This window comes from Scyliorhinus canicula, chromosome 28 (assembly GCF_902713615.1).
Source record: "Scyliorhinus canicula chromosome 28, sScyCan1.1, whole genome shotgun sequence".
In the NCBI taxonomy this organism is placed as follows: domain Eukaryota; kingdom Metazoa; phylum Chordata; class Chondrichthyes; order Carcharhiniformes; family Scyliorhinidae; genus Scyliorhinus; species Scyliorhinus canicula.
The window spans coordinates 11872019-11896720 of NC_052173.1; the positions used below are offsets into that span (position 1 = coordinate 11872019).

Consider the following 24702-nt stretch of genomic DNA (forward strand, 5'->3'; position numbering starts at 1 on the left):
GCACAGTGTCACAGTGGTTAGCACTGCTGCCTCACAGCGCCAGGGACCCGGGTTCAATTCCAGCCTTGGGTGACTGTCTGTCTGGAGTTTGCACGTTCTCCTCGTGTCTGCGTGGGTTTCCTCCGGGTGCTCCGGTTTCCTGCCACATTCCAAAGATGTGCAAGTTAGGTGGATTGGCCATGCTAAATTGCCCCTTAGTGTCCAAAACGTTAGTTGGGGTTACGGAGATGGGGTGGGGGCATGGGCCTAGGTCGAGTGCTCTTCCCAAGGGTTGATGCAGATCAATGGATCGAATTGCCTCCTTCTGCACTATAGGGATTATGTGGAATACTGGTGCAGCCCACTCTGCGAATTGCACTGGGCGTATTATCCCAAGGCTCGCTAACCGCTTGAGTTCGGTCTCTACTTTGGTAAGTAAAGCCTATGGGATTGGTCGTGCCCTGAAATATTTGCGTGGGGTGTCAGTGCCCATATAAATCTTAACCCTTGAGCCTTTTATTCAACAAGACCGTTTTGGAATACCTTGGTATTTGTCAAATCACCTCGTACAGTCCACTGGTTCCTAGTTTAAAGATTTGTAGCAAGTCCAGACAGATTCCCTGGAACCAGTCTCTGCCCAAGCAGCTGGTTCCTGGTTCTCGTACAACTATGAGCAAGAGTCAGGCCGTCTGGGGTCACAGTGGTCCCCATAATCTTCAAAGATTCCCCTATATACTTGGCCCTGGTGTCTCGCTGGCCTAGGGCCAAAATCTCCATCCAGAAGGACTGTTCCCCGATGATGGAGATGGCAGCTCCCATATCCACCTCTATTTCTAGGGAATGGCCGTTGACCAAGAGTGTTATTTTTATCGGGCAACCACAGGGGTGATGATGCAGTTTAGTTGCATTGTTTCGTCCTCTATGGGCTGATAGAATTTGTTATGGGCCAGGGTTTAGAGAACCCCAAAGTGTATCATGGAGTTCACCTGACCCACAACTTTTACTAGATTGTGGTATGGGGAGCACACGGCCCACTCTACAGGTGTGGTACAGCAGAAATGGAAAAGTATTTTTTAAAGCAAAACAATGTTTATTCTATGAACTCAAGTTAACCTTTTCAAAACATACATTGAACATCTTAGCATCCATTAATTCGAATGCAACACTAAGTAATCCTTTAAGCTTTCCTTTTAACATCCAGAAGACTTAAAAACACCTTTTACCAGAAGCACATTAGGTTTACATTCACTACTGAGAACATTTATAATTCTGAATTCACCAAATGATCAAGAGATAGTCTTTTGATGGCAGAGAGAACAGCAGTATACCTGCTTGGTCTGGCTTCAACTCCAACACTGAAAACAAAACTAAAACACACCCTGCAGCCTGCTCAAAAACGAAAGTATAAAGCTGACAGACAGCCCAGCTCCACCCACACTCTGATATCACTGATAATACTCATTTCTTAAAGGTACATTTCTTAAACACCCATTTCTTAAAGGTACTCTCACTGCAGATATTTATATACATACCCATTTTAAAACACCCATTTCTTGAAGGTATTCCTACATGACAAATTACAAGGCCCGGGCCTGAGGTGGCTTTGACTTCTGGCCTGTGCGGCATGTGTACTTTAATCCTGCCAGCCTTGTCTGGGTCATGTCCTTTGGCCACACTTAAAGCAGCCTTGCAGCTGACACTTGTAATCCGCCGGGGAGGCTTCCCTGATACTTCTAGCGTTATCCTGTCGTCTTTTGGGATGCCAGAATGTCCTGGCTGGATGTTGAGTTGGTGGTGGGTGAGGCACAGGGGAGCCTTCACTGGGAATGCTGGCTTTTCTGTATGAGGATACCCCACACCTCCAGCCTGAGAATGCTGATGTTCATCCCTCGGAGTTCTTGGGACCCTTTCTTGGTGTATTCCAAGGATAGTGAGAATTCTAGAGCCCTTTTGAGGTCTAGAGTGGGTTGTGCCAAAATTCTTTTTGTATCACAACATTATTGATCCTACAAACTAGATGGTCACGTGGTATCTCGGTCAGGAACTCTGGCCAGGAATTCTGTCATGGGTTCCCCAGGGGTCCTCCGAGCCATGTTGAATTGGTGACGCTGGAGGCTTTGAGTTGTAATGGTTCTTCATTAGATCAACAAGCTCGTTGAATGTTTTTGGGGCTTCAGGATAAGTTAAACTCTTAATAATGCTGAACGTAGGTGCCCGCATGCTGTCAAAAGTGTTACTTTATGTCAGACATCCCCTTCTATGCTGTTGGCGTGGAAGAAGTAACGCATGCGTTTGGCATACTGTGGCCAGTCTTCCCCGTCCGCATCATAAGACTCGAGCTTCCTAAACAAGAGCATTTCTGGGTTTTTCTTTTTGCTTTGTTTCTTACCGGAGTTGTCATCAGGGAGTTTCGTAAAGGCTGCTCAGAATCCCGGGTTTGATTCTCATCGCCAGTGTAGTAATTCCAGGAGGTCCGGAGTGAAAGGCCAAACTGGTTTATTTTAAACAAAAATAAAGCTGCTACAGTAACTCACAAAACAAACACCCTAGCCCAGGACTTTCGGGAACTGCCGGTCCGGATCTGAGAGCTATATTTAAAGGTCCCGCTACTGAGCCTCAGCTGGGTGGGCCTCCGTCCACTCACCCTCGGGAACTTGTATTCTACAAAGCCCATGAGGAAGTCAATCAGCCATCCCCCCCCCCCCCCTCCAAACCAGGGTCCTCTTACCCCCATGGTCCTCATGAGGGTTATCACAGGTACTCACTCTTTGCTCCTCCATCGGAGTCTAGGGTGACTGGTCCCTGCTTTTAAGGACCAGTAGTGATTTGCGCCCATGTGACTTCTCGCTAAGGGGCGGGAGAATGCCGTGAGGCCGCTGCATTCAACTTTAATCTTGCTAATGAGATTAAAATGAATGCAAATTAACTGTGATCAGTTTCTCGCCCTTTCTGTGCCATCCAAAGACATAGGGCGGTATTCTCCGCTCCCGGGACTAAGTGCCCACGCCATCGTGAATGGCGTCGCGTTAAATGACGGCCCGAACAGGTCCCGGGTACGACCTTTTCTGGCCCCCACAGGGGGCCAGCACGGCGCTGTTGGGGCAGCTCAATCCTGCGCATGTGCAGTTGGGCCGCGCCATCCTGCGCATGCGCGGGGAACTTCTTACACGCGCCGGCCACTCACTAACGTGGCGCCGGTGTTCTGGGGCCGGCCGCAGAAGGAGGTAGGCCCGGGGGGGGGGGGGGGGGGGGGGGGAGGCCGGCCCGCCGATCGGTGGGCCCCGATCGCGAGCCAGACCCCATCGGAGGCCCCCCCAGTGTTCCCGCACAGTTCCCGCCGGCAGCGACCAGGGGTGGATGGCGCCGGCGGGAACCTGTCATGTCGGAGCAGCCGGCCGCTCGGCCCATTGGGGCCGGAGAATCGGCACTCGCCGTTTGCGGCGAATCTCCAAGCGGCCCGGCGCGATTCGTGCGCCGCTGGTTTCTGGGGATTGGGAGAATCGCGTGCATGGGTCGAGGCGGCGTGACGCGATTCGCACAGCACCCCGGCGATTCTCCCACCCGGCTTGGGGGGGGGGGGGGGGGGGGCGGGGAGGAGAATACCGACCGTACAGTGTGTATTCGAGTGTCAGCCTGACAGTCCTTGAAGGTGTCACAAATGCATCTTGCATACAGTCACTCAGAAGTGACAGTGCAGAAGTGTACTGTGCACATGGATCCCAGTGTAGATGAAGGTAAAGCAGTGGATGTAGTTTACATGGATTTTAGTGAGGCATTTGATAAGGTTCCCCATTGTAGGCTTGTGCAGAAAGTAAGGAGGCATGGGATAGTGGGAAATTTGGCCAGTTGGATAACAAACTGGCTAACCGATAGAAGACAGAGAGTGGTGGTGGATGGCAAATATTCAGCCTGGAGCCCAGTTACCAGTGGTGTACCGCAGGGATCAGTTCTGGGTCCTCTGCTGTTTGTGATTTTCATTAACGACTTGGATGAGGGAGTTGAAGGGTGGGTCAGTAAATTTGCAGATGATACGAAGATTGGTGGAGTTGTGGATAGTGAGGAGGGCTGTTGTCGGCTTCAAAGAGACATAGATAGGATGCAGAGCTGGGCTGAGAAGTGGCAGATGGAGTTTAACCCTGACAAGTGTGAGGTTGTCCATTTTTGAAGGACAAATAGGAATGCGGACTACAGGGTTAACGGTAGGGTTCTTGGCAATGTGGAGGAGCAGAGAGAGCTTGGGGTCTATGTTCATAGATCTTTGAAAGTTGCCACTCAGGTAGATAGAGCTGTGAAGAAGGCCTATGGTGGGCTAGCGTTCATTAGCAGAGGGATTGAATTTAAGAGCCGGGAGGTGATGATGCAGCTGTACAAAACCTTGGTAAGGCCACATTTGGAGTACTGTGTGCAGTTCTGGTCGGTCTTATGAGGAAAGGTTGAGGGTACTAGGCCTTTTCTCATTCGAACGGAGAAGGATGAGGGGCGACTTGATAGAGGTTTATAAGATGATCAGGGGAATAGATAGAGTAGACAGTCAGAGACCTTTTCCCCGGGTGGAACAAACCATTACAAGGGGACATAAATTTAAGGTAAATGGTGGAAGATATAGAGGGGACGTCAGAGGTAGGTTCTTTACCCAGAGAGTAGTGGGGGCATGGAATACACTGCCTGTGGAAGTAGTTGAGTCGGAAACGTTAGGGACCTTCAAGCGGCTATTGGATAGGTACATGGATTAGGGTAGAATAATGGAGTGTAGATTAATTTGTTCTTAAGGGCAGCATGGTAGCATTGTGGATAGCACAATTGCTTCACAGCTCCAGGGTCCCAGGTTCGATTTCGACTTGGGTCACTGTCTGTGTGGAGTCTGCACATCCTCCCCATGTGTGCATGGGTTTGCTCCGGGTACTCAATTTAACCAATGTCACATTCATGCCTAGTCACGAGTACAGAATCCTAGAATCACTTCAGTGCAGGAGGCCACCATTTGGCCCATCAAATCTGCATCAACCCTCTGAAAGAGTACCCCACCTAGGCCCACTTCCCCATCCTATCCCTGTAACTCAATAACCCCACCTAATCTTTTGGACACTAAGGGAACAATTTAGCATGGCCAATCCACCTAACCTGCACATCTTTGTATGGCTGTAACAATGTGTGCTGCACTCACCTTGGCAGACTACATTTCATTTGGGAGCTTGCAGCATTATAGTTAAGTTCAAGGGACAACCCCATTGCTAGTGACCTCCTTTGTGATCTCTGTCCAGGCTTCCTTGAACTGGCAGGCTGGTATCTTCCTCCCGAGATTGGAGAAGAAGAAGGATGAGGATCTCCCTCTTTATCTGAGCAATATAGGAGAACTTGCAAAAATGCATCAGTTAACAGCGGTCACCCTGGATCATCCTTCAAGAGATAGGAGCCGGGATTCTTCAAAACGGCAGCTAAGTGTTGACGCCGGCGTAAGCACCGGAGCGTTTCATGCCGGCGTCAACAGGCCTCTTGGCCCAGCGATTCCGTGGCCCACAGGGGGCTAGTACGGCACCGGAGTGCTCCACGCAGCTCCAGCTGCTGATACATGGACCTGCACTTCCGGCTGCGGGTCCACGCATGCGTGCAGCGGCCGCTTGTGCGCCGGCCCCACGCGCCATTGCAGACTCTCACAGTGGGCCAGTGCAGCAGAAGGTAGGCCCACCAGATGACGCGCGCACGCCGATCGGTGGCCCCCGATCGTGGGCCTTGCCGTCGAGGAGGCCCCCCCCCCCCCCCCCGGTAACTGATCCCCCGACCCCCACCAGGACAGCCAGCGCAGCCACGATGCCGAGCTCCCGCCGAGTGGAACCATATGTGAAACACGCCAGCGGAAACTCGGCCAGTCGACCGTGGCGAGTCGGCGTGGGGGCCTCTTTCAATGGCCCCCGACAGGCGCCGTTTAACCGCGCGTGTGACAGGCGCCGATTCTCTGGTCGGCGGAGGTTCGTGTCCCGCGCTGGACCCGATCGCGGGTCTGACGCCCCATTCTCTGCCCACACGCCGAGCACGATTGCGGTGCAGAAGCTCGGAGAATCCCGGCCAGGATAGGAGCAGATCATATAGTCCATTGGCCTGACTCCATCATTCAATACAATCATGTTTGATATCGGGCTTCAACTCCACCTTCCCACCTGCACCCCATAACCCCAAATTCCCTGAGAGGCCAAATATTTGTCTATCTCAGCCTTAAATAGAGTCACTGAAGGAGAATCCACAATCCTCCGCCGTAGAAAATTTCAAAGATTTGCTACCCTTCCGGTGAAGACATTTTTCCTCATCTCAGTCCAAATGATCAGCCCCTTATCCTGAGACTGTGCCTGCATGTTCTAGATTCCCCAGCCAGGGGAAAACGTCCTCTCAGGATCTTCCCTGTCCAACCTCTTCAGAATCTTGTATGTTTCAATTAGATCACCTCCCATTCTTCTAAACTCCAGAGAATATTGATTCAAGTTACTCAGCTTCTCATCATGGGACAACCCTCTCATCCCAGGGACCAATTTAGTGAGTCTTCGCTGTACTGCCTCCAATGCAACCACATATATATATTTAAATATAGAGCCCAAAACTGCACACAGTACTCCAGGTGTAGTCTCAGCAAAACTCTGGACAATTATGGCAAGACTTCTTTCTTCTTCACCCATTCAATGTATTACCTCATCCATCAGGGTTTCAATTAATGCTGCCTGTGTGGGTGGATTGTTTTGACAGATTACTGACAGCCCTTTAAATAAGGTGCCAGCACTTCAAGTGGCGCATTGTTACATCGCCTGTGTGGACTGTTCCTCTGTTTCCTGGCAGTTAATTGGCAGACTGCAATGGCGTTGCAGACTTTAGCACACCTCCCTCCTGTGCAGCAACAGCTCTCCCTTATGGCCCAATAGTGGGAACGTAGGCCTTTCCAGAAATTTCAGCCGAGTAAGAGATCAGCATGACCTGCAAATAGCAGCATCCAATGATCTTGAATACCACTGTTATTTGAGCAGGTAGCTTGATATTTGATATAATTCTATCAATTAGATGATCTGTATTTTGAGTTGCTTCATTGAAATAGATATGTGCAACAGGAGCATAGCTCGAAAGCAAAGGTATCAACTCACCCTGACAATGTAATGGCTAAACTATTAACCATGAAGATCTCATATTGGAGGGTTTCAATCTGCTGACCTGCTTTTGAATATTCTTCCACTTATTTAGTAGTGTGTAATGCTACGTGACCAAGGTTTATGAATTCCATTTATCAATTCACAATGAACTGACTGACTGGGCAGCTTTAGAAAGCTGCAAATACAAGTTAACTTGCCAGCTTTCAGGTAATATCGATATAATTCTTCACTATAGCTTCCTCTAGTTTTCTGTTGCTGACATTCTGCAACTATTTACTCTGCTCTTTTTTAAATATATGCGCTCATGGGATGTGAGCGTCGCTGACAAGGCCAGCATTTGTTGTCCATCCCTAATTGCCCTTGGGAAGATGGTGGTCAGCCACCTTCTTGAAGCGCTGCAGTCTGTGTGGTGTAGGTGCATCCACAGTACTGTTAGGGAAGAGAGTTCCAGGATTTTGATCCAGCGACAGTGAAGGAATAAATTTCCAAGTCAGGATGGTGTGTGACTTGGAGGAGAACTTCAGGTGGTGGCGTTGCCATATATCTACTGCCCTTATCCAACTAGGCGGTAGAGGTTGCGGGTTTGCAAGATGCTGTTGAAGAAACCTTGGTGAGTTGTTGCATTGCATCTTGTTGATGGTACTTAATGCTGCCACTGTGTGTCAGTGGTGGAGGGAGTGAATGTTGAAAGTGGATGGGGTGCAGATCAAACTGGCTGCTTTGACTTGTATGGTGTCAAACTTCTTGAGTGTTGTTAGAGCTGCACTCCAACAAGTGGAGAGTATTCCATCATATTCTTGACTTGTACCTTGTAGATAATTGACAGGCTTGGGGAGTTACTCACTGCAGAACTCCCAGCCTCTGACCTACTCTTGTAGCCACAATATTTATGCGGCTGCTCAAATTACATTTATGGTCAATGTAACACTCAGGATATTGCTCAGACCATAAGACATAGGAGCAGAATTAGGCCACTAGGCCCATTGAGTCTGCTCCACCATTCAATCATCGCTGATATTTTTCTCATCCCCATTCTCCTGCCTTCTCCCCATAACCCCTGATCCCGTTATTAATCAAGAAACTACCTATCTCTGCCTTAAAGACACTCAGTGATTTGGCCTCCACAGCCTTCTGCGGCAAAACGTTCCACAGATTCACCACCCTCTGGCTGAAGAAATCCCTCCTCATCTCTGTTTTAAAGGATCGTCCCTTTAGTCTGAAATTGTGTCCTTTGTTTCTAGTTTTTCCTGCAAGTGGAAACATCCTCTCCACATCCACTCTATTCAAGCCTCGCAGTATCCTGTACGTTTCAATAAGATCCTCCATCATCCTTCTGAACTCCAACGAGTACAGACCCAGAGTCCTCAACCGCTCCTCATATGACAAGCTCTTCATTCCAGGGATCAATCTTGTGAACGTTCTCCGGACCCTTTCCAAGGCCAACACATCCTTTCTTAGATACGGGGCCCAAAACTGCTCACGATACTCCAAATGGGGTCTGACCAGAGCCTTATACAGCCTCAGAAGTACATCCCTGGCCTTGTATTCTAGTCCTCTTGACATGAATGCTAACATTGCATTTGCCTTCTTAACTGCCGACTGAACCTGCACGTTAACCTTAAGAGAATAGTGAACCTTACGAGAATCGAGATTTCCTAAGCATTTTCCCATTTCGAAAATAGTCTGTGCCTCCACTCCTCCTTCCAAAATGCATAATCTCAAACTTTTCCACATTGTATTTCATCTGCCACTTCTTTGCCCACTCTCCTAGCCTGTCCAAGTCCTTCTGCAGGCCCCCTGCAACGCCCCTCAGTACTACCTGTCCCTCTACAGATCTTTGTATCATCTGCAAACCTAGCAACAGTGCTTTCAGTTCCTTCTTCCAGATCATTAATGTATGTTGTGACACAGGCAGTGATTGCGTTAATCCAGAAAAGGGGGAAGGACCCGGTGGACCCGAAAAAGGTGACGGCCCAAATCACTGTTGAACACTGATGTAAAGGTATTGGATAAGTTGTTGGTGGGAAGGATGGAGGATTCTTTCCCAGGGGTGGTTGCAGAGGATTAAACCGGTTTCGTGAAAGGCAGGCAGCTCTCGAGCAATATAAGAAGGTTGTTGAATGTAGTCATGAATCCGTCGGGAGCCCTGTTACCGGAGGAAGTGGTCTCCATGGACGCGGAGCAGGCATTCGACCAGTTGGAGTGGTGGTACTTAATAATAATAATAATAATAATAATCGCTTATTGTCACAAAGTAGGCTTCAATGAAGTTACTGTGAAAAGCCCCTAGTCACCACATTCCGGTGCATGTTCGGGGAGGCCGGTATGGGAATTGAACCCATGCTGCTGCCTTGTTCTGCATTACAAGCCAGCTATTTAGCCCAGTGTGCTAAACCAGCCGCTGGGAATGTTTGGGTTTGGGCTGAGGTTTGTGGCATGGGTGCGCTTGCTGTATGTGGCACCAAGGGCGAGTGTGCGGATGAATGATATGAGCTCACGGAGCTTCGAACAACACAGGGGAACAAGGCAGGAGTGCTCGCTGTCGCCATTGTTGTTTGCACTGGCCATAGAGCCTTTAGGGATGGCTCTCAGGGGTTGGCGGAGTGGCGGGGGATTATGAGGGGACAGAGGGAGCATCGGGTGTTGCTCTATGCCGATGACCTCTTGCTGTATGTTTCTGATCCATTGGAGAGTTTGGGAAGGATTATGGGCCTGCTCAGGAGGTTTGGAGGGTTCTTGGGGTACAAACTGAATGTAAGGAAAGCAAGGTATTCCCAGTGAATGAGCTGAGACAGCGGACGAATTTAGGGGGGTGCCATTTACAGTCGCGAGGGATAGGTTTAGGTATTTGGGGATTCAGATAAAAGAGAAATTGAAAGCACTTAACTCCTAAATGTTTATAAACATTGCAGTTAGTTTCACAACAGGCTGCTGGAGATCTATTCAAGCATGAAGGGAAATTAAATTAAACAATCCAGTCATCTGGCTGTCAAGCTATCAATTACAGACTACTAAAAGCTATTTCTTTGAAGTGAACAGAAGTCTTGCAGATCAAAGGATCTGAGGGGGTTTAAAGCTTTGTGTTTTGGATTTGGCTTTCTATTAAGTTACAGCTGCTGCTTTCTCGACATCTGTCTGACACAGCAGGTGTGAGACACATGTGAATGAAAAAGCAGTGATCCCCCCCCCCCCCCCCCCCCACTGTTTCTGCCTGGACTGCTCTTTAACTTCCAGGCACAGGTGACTGATGGGCGGTGGGGGGGGGGCAGGGGGGTGGGTCTCTGTAATGGCAGGGGTTCCCTGTTATGGAGGTTCTCTGATATGCGGAGGTCTTTGCTATGGGGAAATCACTGTTCTGGGGGGGCCTCTGATATGGGAGGTTCCTTGTTGTGGGGGGGGTTCTCTGTTACGGGGGGGAGTTCCCTGTTATGGGGGGTTCTCTGCTATGGGGCGTCTCTGCTATGGGTGGTTCCCTGTTATGGGGGGGTCTCTGGTTGCTTATCTATTACGATCCCGGACCAGAGCCTAACAGTTGCTAGCATACTGGACAGAAATCCCAATATTTCACTTTAGTTTTGTAAGACTGTGAGGAAAGGATACCCCACTCCAGGAGTGATTCCATGCACAACCAAGAATATGATATATTAAAACAAACTTTATTACCACCACAGAATTAAAATATCTTTAACATCACACAAGAAAATAGCTTACAATTACCCATTACACAATGCTAATCAATGACAATAAAATATAAATTCCTAACTGCTATCTTTAATACCACTTTGAGAAAGAGATCCTCCAGGAAACAGCTTGCAGAGTCTTGCCTTTTCAGAAACCTCTTCTGTTCGCAGCCAAAACTCCTTTTTTTTTAACTAAACTGCTGGTAGAGAAGAAGCAGTCTGTTCACACAGATCCAAAACTGAACTGAATCTCCAGAAACTGCTTCAGCCCTGGCTCCTCCCATTAGCGACACCATCTTACTAAGCTGAACACAATGGGCGGGATTCTCAGATTCCTGACGCTGATTTCGTAATCGGCGATCGGGCGGAGAATTCCTTTTTACGATGAAATTGGGAGCACCGCTGTTTGACGGAGGTTTTGCATGCTCCGTTCCCTGTGAAACAATGTCATCCCGACTCACGCTGCACGCCGTTGGAACGGCTTCAGGATGTCACCATTTCAGTCTTCACACATCTCAGTCGTGATAAAGCATAGGCTGTAGCAATAAACTCCATCTAAACAGTCTTGCATTTCGATCCTTAAACTTCTCCAAAAACTTTAATGGATTATGGTCTGTACATACAATTGCCTCTGATGAATTGTTCACAACATAAATATCAAAATGTTGTAACGCCAATACTAAACTCACCGTCACCTTCTCTGAAATTTCCTGTGCTTTTTCAGAAGTTCAGTCAGTGGAGCAACCACACAGCTAAAATTCGACACGAATTTCTGGTGGAAACCACTCATGCCCAGAAATCTTCTCCCCTCATTGATGGTATTGGAAGCTCTCCAATGGCTTTCATTTTCACATTCTGTGAGGCCATCCGACCATGCCCAATTGTATGGCCTAAGAATATGACCTGAGCTTTTGCAAATTCAGCCAGGTTTACCACCAATCCGTCCTCCTGTAGTCGATAAAATAATTCCTTTAAATGTTCCAAATGCTCATTCCATGTTTGACTGATCATCACCAAATCGTCAACGTATACTGCAAAATTGTTTAGTTCAGAAATGACCTTGTTGGTTAACCTTTGGAATGTTCTGGTGTATTCTTCATTCCGAATTGCATGGTTTTAAACTGAAATAGACCATTTGGCATCACAAAAGCTGAAAATTCCTTTGCCCTGTCTGATAAACGTACTTACCAATATCCTTTAAGTAAGACAAGTTTGGTAATAAAATTTGCTCGACCCACCTTTTTGACACAGTCTTCCAAATGAGGAATAGGATACAAATCTCACTTCATAACTGCATTGGCGTTTATATAGTCCACACACAATTGTTGTGTTCCATTTGGTTTTGGGATCACAATAGGTGAGCTCCAATCACTGCATCTCCCTTCAATTATATCATTTTTAAGCATGCTTTCAGAACATAGAACATACCGTGCAGAAGGAGGCCATTCGGCCCATCGAGTCTGCACCGATCCACTTAAGCCCTCACTTTCACCCTATTCCCATAACCCAATAACCCCTCCTCACCTTTTTGGTTACTAAGGGCAATTTATCATAGCCAATCCACCTACTCTGCAAGTCTTTGGACTGTATAGAGGAAACCGAAGCACCCGGAGGAAACGCATGCAGACACGGAGAGAACGTGCAGACTCCACACAGACAGTGACCCAGTGGGGAATCGAACCTGGGACCCTGGCGCTGTGAAGCCATAGTGCTAGCCACTTGTGCTACCGTGGGGGAAGGGAAGGTCTCGGAAATTTATAAAGAGCTTATGGAGGTGAAGCACAAGTGGGAAGAGGAGCTAGGAAAGGAGCTAGAGGCGGGTCTGTGGGAGGATGCTCTGAGCAGAGTCAACACGTCCTCATCATGTGCCAGGCTCAGCCTGATACAATTCAAGGTGGTTCACCAGGCACACATGACGGTGGCAAGGATGAGCAGGTTTTTTGGGGTAGAGGACAGGTGTGTGAGGTGTGTGGGAGGGCCCACAAATCATGCTCACGTGTTCTGGGCATGTCCGAAGCTTAGGGGGTTCTGGCAGGGATTTGCTGATGTCATGTCCACGGTTGGTTGGGGGGAGTTTATGTACTGAATTATGTTTACATTTGTATTTTTATCTTGTTGTTATAAACCCATAAATGCCTTAATAACATGTTTGTTAAAAAACAATGTTTGTTCTAATATATTAAAGAAGTGAAGCTGGGCTTAGCCAGGAGGCCTCCAAGTATTCATGTCTGTGCCATCCTAAAAGCTGGAGTTCTGGTAATTAAACTGCTTTATATTTGGATCAAAGTGGGAATTTAACTTTGAAATCTTTTTTAAGTTGAGTAGCCCAGTTAAGCAGGTAGCTGTCTGAGTGACAGTTAGCTGTCAATCACTTGAAAGTCCTTTCCTGAATCGGACCTCAATAATTGTTATTTGCTGTGGAAGGAAACACAGCTGGAGAATGATTCATCTCAGCTCTCCATTAGAAAGGGACTGTTTCAAGCGCACAATTAGTAAAAGCCGCACAAGCAGTGGGAGAGACCTCATCCTGACTGAGGCACAGTCCAAGTGAGTATATTTGTGTATTTGGCTCAACGTGGAAATTTGGTGCAGAGGGGAAAGAGGTGCAGCAGAATTCTCCGTCGACGGGATCCTCCGAACCACCGGCAGCGCACCCATGCCTGCAGGTTTCCCAACTGTGGGGACACTGTGGAGCATCCGTGAGTCTGAGAGCATCGTGGATAGCATGTTTCGAGAAGTGGTCACACCGCAGCTGAAGGGATTGAGGAAGGAAAGGAGTGGATGACCACCAGGCCGTCCATGTGAAACAGGAAGATAGTTCAGGAGTCCCGCTCACAAGTCGGTAGTCTTTTTTGGAGGCTGAAGAAGGTGCTGGTTCCCCCCAGGGAGTGCAGAGCCAAGCTTCTGGCACCAGAAACTGTGTGTGGGGAACCGGGGTGGGGGGTGGGGTGGCGGAGGCTGGAGAGCAATAGTAATAGGGGATTCTATACTTCTATAGTCATGGGAACAAATATATGCTACAGTGGCCATCAACGTGACTCCAGGATGTGTTGCCTCGCTGGTGCCGGGGTCCGGGATGTCACTGAACAGCTGCAAGGCATCCTGAGGGGGGAGGGTGATAAGGCAGAATTCATGGTACATGTTCGTACCAATGACATACGTAAAAAGAGGGATGAGTTTTTGAATCAAGAATTCAAGGAGCTAGGCAATAGACTAAAGAGCAGGACCTCTCAGGTTGTAATCTCTCGATTACTCCCAGTGCCACATGCGAGTGAGTACAGAAATAGGATAATAGCGCAGATGAATGCATGGCTTAAGAGTTGGCGCAGGAGGGAGGGTTTTGGATTCTTGGATCACTGCGACCGTTTCTGGGGAAGGTGGGACCTGTGCAAGTGAGACGGTCTACATCTGAACCAGAGCGGGACTAACGTCCTTGCCAGTGGGTTTTCTAGTGCTGTTGGGAGGAGTTTAAGCTAATTTGGGGAAGGATACACAGACTGTTAGCAGAATAGGGACACAGTATAATACAGTAAAGCTATCAAGTCAGAGGGAATACAGCTGTATTAAGTTTTAAGGGAGTTAGGCAAGCACTTTAGAGCCAGGAGTATTACAGGTAAAACAGATGAGTTAAGGGCGAGGATAGGATTGTGATACAGTAGCCATCACGGAGACCTGATTGAGGGAGGAGCAGGATTAGTAGCTCAACATCTTGAGATATAAAATCTTCAGGCGAGACAGAAGAGGGGGTGAAAGAGGAGGCGGCATTGCAATTTTAGTTGAGTCAGTTACTGCAGTAAGGAGAGATGATATCCTGGAGGGGGCATCAAATGAAGTTTTGCGGGTGGAGTTTAGGAATAAAAAAGGGACAGCCACATTGCTAGGTGTGTTAGAACATAGAACATAGAACAGTACAGCACAGAACAGGCCCTTCGGCCCTCGATGTTGTGCCGAGCAATGATCACCCTACTCAACCCCACGTATCCACCCTACACCCGTAACCCAACAACCCCTTAACCTTACTTTTAAGGACACTATGGGCAATTTAGCATGGCCAATCCACCTAACCCGCACATCTTTGGACTGTGGGAGGAAACCGGAGCACCCGGAGGAAACCCACGCACACACTGGGAGGACGTGCAGACTCCGCACAGACAGTGACCCAGCCGGGAACCGAACCTGGGACCCTGGAGCTGTGAAGCATTTATGCTAACCACCATGCTACCGTGTTGTTGAAAATACAGAAAAATGTGTAATTTGAAGCATGGAAGTCTGGCAATACCTGGTCTGAGAGAAACATGAGAGGATACAGGGAAAGATCCCATGAACGGTTAATAGCAGCTGCAAAGGACAGGATTATAAAATGCAGATTATTTCTCTCAAGCAGGTTTATCAAACACACAGGATTCTTGTATTAAGCTAAAAACAATGGTTCACACCTTCATTGAAAGTAGCTATCTTAGGAAGCATCTGGAAAAGCATGGATGAGAGTTTCAATTGAATTAAGTGACGAATGTTTAAAACAGGCAGGTCTTTCAAGTTATAACCAAGTGAAATTTTAGCATACAGCTAAAAGCAATGTTTCACACCTTCATTGAAATTAACTCTTAGTAAACAACTGGAAAGGATTAGGTTCAGTTGAATTTGGTGTCAATTTTAAGTGTGAAATTCTACTAACATCAAGTAAATTAAAGAAAATTGGAGACAACCTGTCTACGAGAAACATAATTTAAAGTCAAAATCAAAGGCAAAGTTATGAACTGGGGACAATTGAAAAATTAAGCTATTGAAATACAGGAATTAAAAGTAACACCTAAAACCAAAGCATTTTTTGAACATCACAAAGGACAATGTAATGAGATCTGAGAGGTGAGGCCATGCCCAAAATGAATACTTAGTTGTATTAGAATGTTTATATCAAAGATACTTTTTACAATCAAAGTGAAATAAGTTAATTTACAATAAGGTAATAAAAACTTGATAACTGTTAGAAAGAGAATATAAACCCAGAGACCAGAAGCAGATCCGGAACTCTGAGAACTCGGAGAGAGGAGAGAAGCAATTTGTTGTCAAAGGTGAAGACCTAGATCTAGATCACAACGTCTTCACCTTTGACAACAAATTCTTCATCCAGACGCATGGAACAGCCAGAGACGCAGAGAAACAATACGTGCAGATCGAGAAGGAGGGTTGGCTGTTGTGTTTGGAGTCAATAAATTTAATCAATATATCTACAGGCATCGCTTCACCGTTCTCACAGGTCACACTGCCCTCTCAGGCTCTTCAAGGAAGATTGGGCATTCCCCCATTGCTTCTGCCCACATCCAGCACTGGGCACTGTTGCTAGCGGCATATGGTTATGTTCCGGAACACCACTCCAACGTGTTAATCCATCTGCCCCTGCCAACCAGGCCAACAACACCAGCAGCAGCCAGCGAAGTCATTGCTGCCCTCCATTTTATGGACCTGTTAGCAATCACGGCATACCGCATTCGCGGGTGGATCCAAACTGACCCTCAGCTATCACGTACCTGCCACATGGTGCAGTATGGGGCTCAGCACCGGGCTTTACCACAGGACCTGAAGGCCTACACCACGGAGATGCCAGAGCTGAGCATGGAGGAAGGGGTACTCCTTTGGGGACCCGCGTGGTGGTCCCCGAATGTGGTGGCCCACTCCTGGTGCACCTCCACAATGGACACCCAGGGGTGTCCAAGATGAAAACGTTAGCTCGTAGCTATGTTTGGTGGCCCGGCATTGACGTGGACCTTGAGTGGATGGCCCAGCGCTGCACAATGTGGAGTGAAAGAGTTTTGTCACTGCCATTTTGGGTGTAACCTGAGGGAAACTAATGGTTTAATGGCCCAACTGTCTGCAGCCTGGTTCACATTTTCTGACTGGCTCGATGCAGTAGACCAAGCGTTGTTTGTTTTCTTTTAAAACTATATGCTTCTGACCCTGGGTTCTGTCATAATATCCACTCGTGTATATAATGAGATGCAGACAGGCAGTGATTGACACACAGGATAACCAATGGACACAGAACAACCAATCACCAGACAGGACACCACCACTATAAAGCCCACAGGGCGTTAAGACTCTCCCTCTCTCAGGACCCAGCTACTGAGACAGTCAGAGTGCACAAGTTAGTCAGCACCATGCGGTAGCTAGTAAGTCTGGTCAAGCCAGTAAGAGGTCATCAGTTGGATTAGTAGAGTGTCAACCCACAGCTGAACATGTACAGCAGTCCACTAGTTAAATAAAACCGTGTTGGATCATCTCCTGTGTCAGACGTTTGCTTCTAGCTTCACCGCATCCAGTTGCAGTCAACGTCGAACCAACCTGCCTAACACATCAGGTTCCTTTTTTGATCTTTCTACAAATCCCCTTTCCCTGTTCACTCTGTGATGGCACTGAACGAGTGACTCTGGTAGTTTGCCAGCTCTGCGAGTTGGATACAGTAGTCCCCCGTTATACCGCGCTCCGCAATACCGCGGTTCGCGATATACGGCGGGGGGGGGGGGGGGGGGGGGGGGGGCTTATGGACCCCAACTGTCAGCTTCCCTCTCCAGATCAAAGTGAGCCGGCCGCTGAAGTTGACACTGCCGGCTGATTGGAGGGAGATTCAGTGAGAGAGGAGCAGCTCACACAGCGTCCGGAAGTGGATAGTGCAGAGCTACAGCTGCCTCAACCCTGCACAGCAGACAGGTTCTTTAAACCGGTGGTGGTCAGAACATATTTTTGAAAGGCAATCCTTTCCTCCAGTTTGGTGAAACCCACCAGAGTTCCTGGTAAGTTTCTGTGGGTTTCCCTCTGGAATAACTCCTCATTCTGTGGCAATCAGAGAGCTTGTTTTAATTAGATCCACGATGGGGGTTTTAAATTTATTTAAAAATCTATGCATGCGCTTCCCATTGTGAGTCTACGGGGGTCTGACCTCTCCCCCCGCCCCCCGTAGACTCACAATGGGAAGCGCATGCATAGATTTTTAAATAAATTTAAAACCCCCATCGTGGATATCCGCGGCTCGGATGCAACGCGGGTGGCTGTCTTGGACCCCAACACCCGCGTTATAACGGGGGACTACTGTAGTGTAGTAATCCACGGGAGGCAGGAGTTCCGTCACCACACCAATATTTATTTATAATAACGATATTACAGGAGCAGCTACAAACAGTGCTGCTAGCAGTCCAGTCAACTTAAGACTGGCTTACACAGCCTACACAGGTGATTATATGGGCCCCCTCAGTGAGCTATTATTGAGGGATCTCATACTCCAATTGGCCAACCAATAAAGCCAATTGGAGTTCATTACAGATAGGTAGGGAAGTATTTCACGTGCCTGTGTTAGGCCATGGTGGGAATCAGAAAGTGGGGAAATTGGAGAAATGGCAAATACAATACATATTTAACAAGTGTCTGAAATTTGACTTTAAATTCAATGGGTTGTAGGTTACTTTAACCTTGGAATATTCCTAATTTGAAGTGAACATTCAACAGTTTAATGTCGATGCTGTACTTATGCATGTGGGCGAACACATTGTAATTTGCTCAGCAAGGTCAGAGTGATTCACCAGCACAGGCTGTATTGTTTGATTTGAGCCCTTTGGAGATGGGTGGACACATGGATTCTGCACTGAGCAGACGTGACTCTGCTGCTGCTAAGCTGATTAAATCATATAACTGATGCATTCCGCTTTGTTCTGAATGGTGCCTCTCACTAATGGACTGGTGAAATCATCCTTTTTATAGATGTTACACTGAGCATCAAAGTAATTGTATCTCACTTGTGTGTTGCATATGACGACAAAGACTTTTCATGATTAGTAAGCCAGAAATGGTCCACACATAGCAGTGATGTGTTGTGTGTATATATGCACTTTATTTACAATGTGCCTCTAATTTATCAAATATTTATATGGATCTAACTGTGCATTGTGCATTGAACAGGATGCAAGACATCTATTAAGCAGGAAGCCTTCTGCTTTGCTATATTTAAAAATAAACCTTTGTCATCACTTGGCAGTGGGTTCGACACAAATAAACTTCAGTGATTATGGAGGTTACATGGTTGTGAAGAAATCAAAATGCAGACTTTTCAGTTCAGAATCGGTTGTTACTAAAGGAGTTAATAGGTCTGAGGCAGCAGTCGGGCTGATAACTCTCCTGGAATTAACTATTAATCTCGAGGACAATGTCACATACAACCCAGGAGAAAAATCATAGGGCCATTAAAAATTGTGTTTTGCACCATGCCATACCCTGGATCCCAACCCTATTCCAGGGGTAACCCTTGTCCCTGCCCGTCTTCCCCACTGATCACCCATAACCCCCACCGACTGCTGAGGAATCTGGCTGCGTGGCTGAAGGCTATTGCTAATAGAGAAATGGCAATTGTGGGTAAGTGAGCACTTCACACAAGTAGATTTCCATGGGTGGGTGGGCCATGTAGCATGTGTGAGTCATTGCCTAGCATCCCAATCACACCTTGATGCCTGGACACTGTCAGCCAGCATTGCGGAAGAAAGTGACAGAGGCATCGTAATGTTTGTGCAAAAAGTTGTTTAATGCGCTGTATAATACCCCATTCCCAATGGTGCTGACCCCCTCCCCACCCCCCACCTACCTACATCCCACCCCCCTTACCCCGGTGCCCTCAGTGCTCCTCGGCGTGCCTGGCCCTCCTAGCTCTACCACTATGTCTTGGTGTTTCCTCAGGATGCACATCAGATGTGGAGGCAGCCAGCTGCTTACCTTATCCTGTGGCCTTCGATGCCCCGGCGGGCGTCTCTGCCGCTCTGTCCAGTGTGCTGACTCCGAGACGCGGTCTCAGCTGAGAGGTAGAACTCTGGAGCGCTGATGACCAATGTCACCACTCCGTGGGACAGGCCAGGGTTGGCACTCAGCAAACCCTCTTCCCAATCGGTGCCCATAAGGCCCTGGAGTTCACCTTGGGATGAAGGGTGTGGCAGTCGGTATTAGGGTTATTAAGGTACCTAGGTTGGAGGTACCTGATGCTGTAAGATCATTAGTGTTGGAGGTACCTGATACTGTAAGATCATTGGTGAAGCCTGCCTGCTGGTTCCGCCCAGTAAGGCGGAGTATAAGAGTCTGTGTTTCCCGAGGTGCTGCATTCTGTACCTGCACTGCTGGGGGAAACATCTAGTTCAATAAAGCCTTCAATTGTCCTACAATCTCGCTTCGGGAGTTATTAATCGTGCATCAGAGGGGCAGCTGGTTCGATCCCCGGTTGCCCCTGTATCATCTGGCTCTGCCAACCCTGGCGGCTTCCCGTGCTCTGCAAGATCATGTTGACACCCTCGGCAAATGCTCCTCAGTGACTGGGCAATGCTCTGCGGTGCCCCGCAATGCACACCTGCGACTGGGACAAGCTCTGCAGTGCCTCGGCCATGCCCATCTGAGAGCGGGACGTCCCACGTAACCTCATCAAGGTCAACCTGGTAATGGGTGACATCCCCCAGCGAGTTGGACATTCTGCCGAGAACCTCAGCCATGACCGTCACCGACTATGCGACGCCTTGGTCACCTTCACTCATGGTGTCGACATCGTGCAGTAGGCTCTCCACTGCGGTCGCAACCCCAGCAGTGTTGGCCTCGGTGCCACTCATTGCTGGCACCATCTCCTGCTCTCGTAGTCTTTGGGACTCCTCCAAGCGGCTATGGACCTGCTGGAGTGACGCTGACATCTTCCTCTGAATGTCCCGGCCTCTGCTTATCGTCTCCATCAGCTCCGGATAATTCTGTTCCAGAGGTTCAGCATCAGGCTGGGACCCAGATGGGTTATTGGGTCCAGCAGCCCTCCTATTGCTGTCTTACCTGGGGGTTCCTGCCTCCATCTGATGTACATCAGCAGCAGTGTGGTGCTCACCAGATTGTGCCGCAGAAGCCTGACCACTAACATGTCCCACCGAGGTGCGTGTCTCTGCGCTGGTGGAGGGTGGGGATGGCAGCTGTGCCGCGACTATAACAGTTTCATCCTTGGAGCTCTCCTCCGAGGTGTTCTCTTCGGGGTCAGGACAGGGTGCCACCCGGGATGGGCTGGCACAATTGGCTGCTGGACCTGAGGGAGAATGGACATGTGGGTCAGTTGGAGGGATGGGTCAGTCAGTAAGGCAATCTTTACTCACGTTTGACAGGTCACCCAGGTGGAGCTCGGTGGTCCCTCACCTCTGCGACGTCCGTCAGCCTCCGTATTGATGAACGCCCTTTTCTCGGCCACACCAGTCACCTCCAGGGCCTCCTACTTGAAGGAGGTGAGGATTCTCAAGTCCGGCACCCTACCGCCAGTCTGGGCCCTCACCCACCGATTAATGGAGAGCTTTTTCTGAGGAGACACTGTGAGGGCATTGTTACCCTCACGCGTGGTTCACAGTCGGGTGGGGGGGTGAAGGGAGGGTTGGGGTGGAGGGAGTGCTGAAGGGGGATGGAGGGAAGGTTGGGGGTCGCCGGGGGGGGGGCTGTTCCCTTGGGGGGTGGGGGGGGGGGGGGGGGGGGGCTGGCGGGGATGTTGGTGTCTACTCACTCATGCTGCCCGGTGTAGGTCTTGACCTTGTTGCAACACTGGAGTCCAATCCTCCTGGTCACGCTGCCCGAGCTGACTGTTGCAGCACCTCGCCCAGGCAGCACTGGCTGCCCTGTGGCTCACCCTCCGGGTCCCTCGGGAGAACAGGACACACCTCCTGGCCTCCACCGTGTGCAGGAGCCTCACCAGGCCAGGCCAGCATCCCCGAATTATGGGGCTGGTCTCCTCGGCGCCATCATTGCGAATGAGCTGTGTTGATGCCGAGGTAACGAAAGCTATCACCAGATATACGGAATGGCAGAGCATCTGGGTTTGGGGTTGACTGAGTAAGTGCAGCTGGCAAGCTGGCATTCAGGACAAGAAGCCTGTGAGGCCTCGTTAAGGGACCAATTACCGGTGAATTGAATTGCCGGTTTCGCTGGGCCGAGCGCCGGGAAACTCGTAGCAATTCCCGCTCACTAAAACATTTGGAAATGTTTCCGGAAGATCGCGCCTGTCTGTCCTTGTATACTGATGACCTTTTACAGATTACAAACCCCTTTCCCTGTGTCAGTGACGTACTGACTATTCTCAGTACCTTCGGCTCCTTTTCTGGCTATAAACTGAACATTAATAAAAGCAAGTGTTTCCCAGTTAACTTCAGTGCCTATCAAATATATCTGGTGATAGCTTTTGTTACCTCGGCATCAACACAGCTCATTCGCTCATGATCCTTCATAGAATAAATTACTCGAGCCTGGTTGTCAAAATATTTTTTAGAAATTTGGAGTACCCAATTCATTTTTTCCAATTAAGGGGCAATTTAGCGTGGCCAATCCACCTACCCTGCACATCTTTGGGTTGTGGGGGCGAAACCCACGCAGACAGGGGGAGAATGTGCAAACTCCACACGGACAGTGACCCAGGGTCGGGATTGAACTGGGACCTCGGCGCCGTGAGGCAGCAGTGCTAACCACTGCGCCACCGTGCTGCGCTGGTTGTCAAAGTTAAGTCAGATTTGCACCTGCTGGAATTGTCTACCTCTCTCTTTAGCTGGTAGAATTCATCCCATAAACATAAATATTCTCCCCAAATTCCTGTTTGTTTTCCAATGTCTCCACATCTTCCGACCAAAATCATTTTTTGCCATGATTAATAAGCTGAAATCCTTGTTCATCTGGCTGGGCAGATCCCCTAGTGCCTGCAGAGCGATACTTCAGAGGGAGACGAGTTGGTGGCCTATCTCTCCCTAACTTATTGTATTATTATTGGGCGACTAATATCCGAAGAATTCTGATGTGGTGTCATGACCCAAGCCCCAACTGGTGCCTTATGGAGGCATATTCCTGTTGCTCATCCTCTCTTCCTGCCTTGGTCTGTGCTTCACCCCCTTTCGAAATTCATGTCAAACCCCGTTATGATGTCAACTTTAAGAACATGGAAACAATTTCGCCAACACTTTAAGCTTTCCGCTCCCTCCCTATTGGACCCTATTTGCTATAACCACTCCTTTTGCCCTCCATGGTTGACTCAGCATTTGCCTTGTGGAAGAGGAAAGGATTCAAGTGTTTCGCTGACCTGTTTGTAGATGGAAACTCGCCAGTTTCAGCGAGCTCACAGACAAATTTGATTTACCTAAGTCTAGTCCCAATCACTATTTTCAAGTCTGTGGTTTCGTCCCTCGCGCTTTCCATCCTTCCCTCAACCGCCCCCAAGTACATTATTGGAGAGGGTTCTGTCTGTGCCCGAAACCAGTAGTGGGTCTATCTCAAGGCTGTAAGATCTCATGAAATCCTCCAGGCCCTTCCCTTTCCAGAAGCTGAGAGGGGACTGGGAGGATGAGCTTGGGCTCTGTCTCACTGATGACAGGTGGGAGGAGGTCCTATGTAGAGTCATCTCCACAGCCTCCTGCGCTTGGTTAAGCTTGATTCAATTTAAAGTTCTGCATAGAATTCACTTAACCAAAGCCAGAATTAGTAGGTTTTCCCCCAATACAGACAACAAATGCGACAGATGCTCGCTTGCTCCCGCTAACCACACCAACATGTTCTGGTCCTGTCCAAAGCTTTTTGGCTACTGGTCATCTTTATTCAACACTCTCTCCAATATTCTGGACATTGACCTGCAGCCCTGCCCTTGAACAGCCATATTCTGAATCTCATCTGCACCAACCAGTTTCAGTAATGAAGCAGACGTTATTGCATTTACTTCATTAATAGCTCGCAGGTGAATTTTATTAACCTGGAAACCTCCAAGCCACCCAGTGCTCCATCCTGGTTAGAATATTTGATGTCCTTTTTATATCTGGAGAAGAGTAAATATGTCATGAGGTGTTTATAAGAGAATTTGTTAATGTTCAGATGACAACCCATTTGTCTCTTTCTTCAAGGAATTGAGTGCTGTTGACTGTTCATTTCACTGTTTCCTTTTTGTATAATTTTGTGTTATATATTTGGGGAGGGGGGGGCGTGCAGGGCAGGGGAGATAAATGTATGACTCTGTATTGCTCTCTTCTGCTCAGCTTCCTTCAATGTTCAAAAATCAATAAAAATATATATTTTTAAAATCTGCACATCTTTGAACTTCCAGAATAGTTATTGCCCCATTAAACATACATTATTTTTTGTAAATTTTATGCATACTATTCCATGTTAAACCAGACCTATTGATGTTGTTTTCCTGACATCTGACATATTTTCTGATCTTAAGCTGCTTTTGCTCAACAATGCTCGCCACTCCATCTGAACTTGGCTGGGAAAAGAGAGAGTTTGGGTGCGTTTGAGTGATCCAGTCAGGGCCATATTGGAAAGCATGTTGGAGGTGGCTGTTATATGAAATAATACACATTGACATTTATTATAAGAAATGTTGTGATTTTAATACATCGTTTTCTGTATCCAGCAGAGGCATGATGAGGAGGCTGTGGTAGACCAAGGGGGAACCAGTTCAATACTCAACATACACTATGAAAAAGAGGAGCTGGAAGGTATGTGTGTGCATTTGTATTTTACAAATCACTGACACTCCTTTTTAAAAATTTTTTTTATAAATTTAGAGTACCCAATTCATTTTTCCAATTAAGGGGCAATTTAGCGTGGCCAATCCACCTAGCCTGCACATCTTTGGGTTGGCGAAACCCACGCAAACACGGGGAGAATGTGCAAACTCCACACAGACAGTGACCCAGAGCCGGGATCGAACCTGGGACCTCGGCGCCGTGAGGCTGCAGTGCTAACCCACTGCGCCACCGTGCTGCCCAATCACTGACACTCCTAACCACGTGGAAATGTTTTCTAACCCCACACATCACCTGCCAATGAGCAATGGACTATATGCTGTTGATCAAAGAGCATTCCATTCCCACAGTATTTCAGTGTAAACTGTTATTTCAGAAATG

At 48.2% G+C, this 24702-nt stretch overlaps 1 protein-coding gene across 3 annotated transcripts in view; it reads left to right on the forward strand.

The window, feature by feature from the left end:
• The window catches only part of LOC119958117 (electroneutral sodium bicarbonate exchanger 1-like), a 259631-nt gene that overhangs the window by 71007 nt on the left and 163922 nt on the right, over positions 1-24702 (forward strand). For 2 of the 3 annotated variants that reach the window (XR_005458961.1, XM_038786362.1), the window contains exon 2: positions 24207-24291. Coding sequence is in view for 2 of the 3 variants with exons in the window: in XM_038786362.1 (XP_038642290.1) it covers positions 24207-24291 (85 nt within the window). In the remaining variant the exon portion in view is untranslated. The remainder of the gene's footprint in view (positions 1-24206; positions 24292-24702) is intronic. The other variant, XM_038786363.1, reaches the window with a different exon arrangement.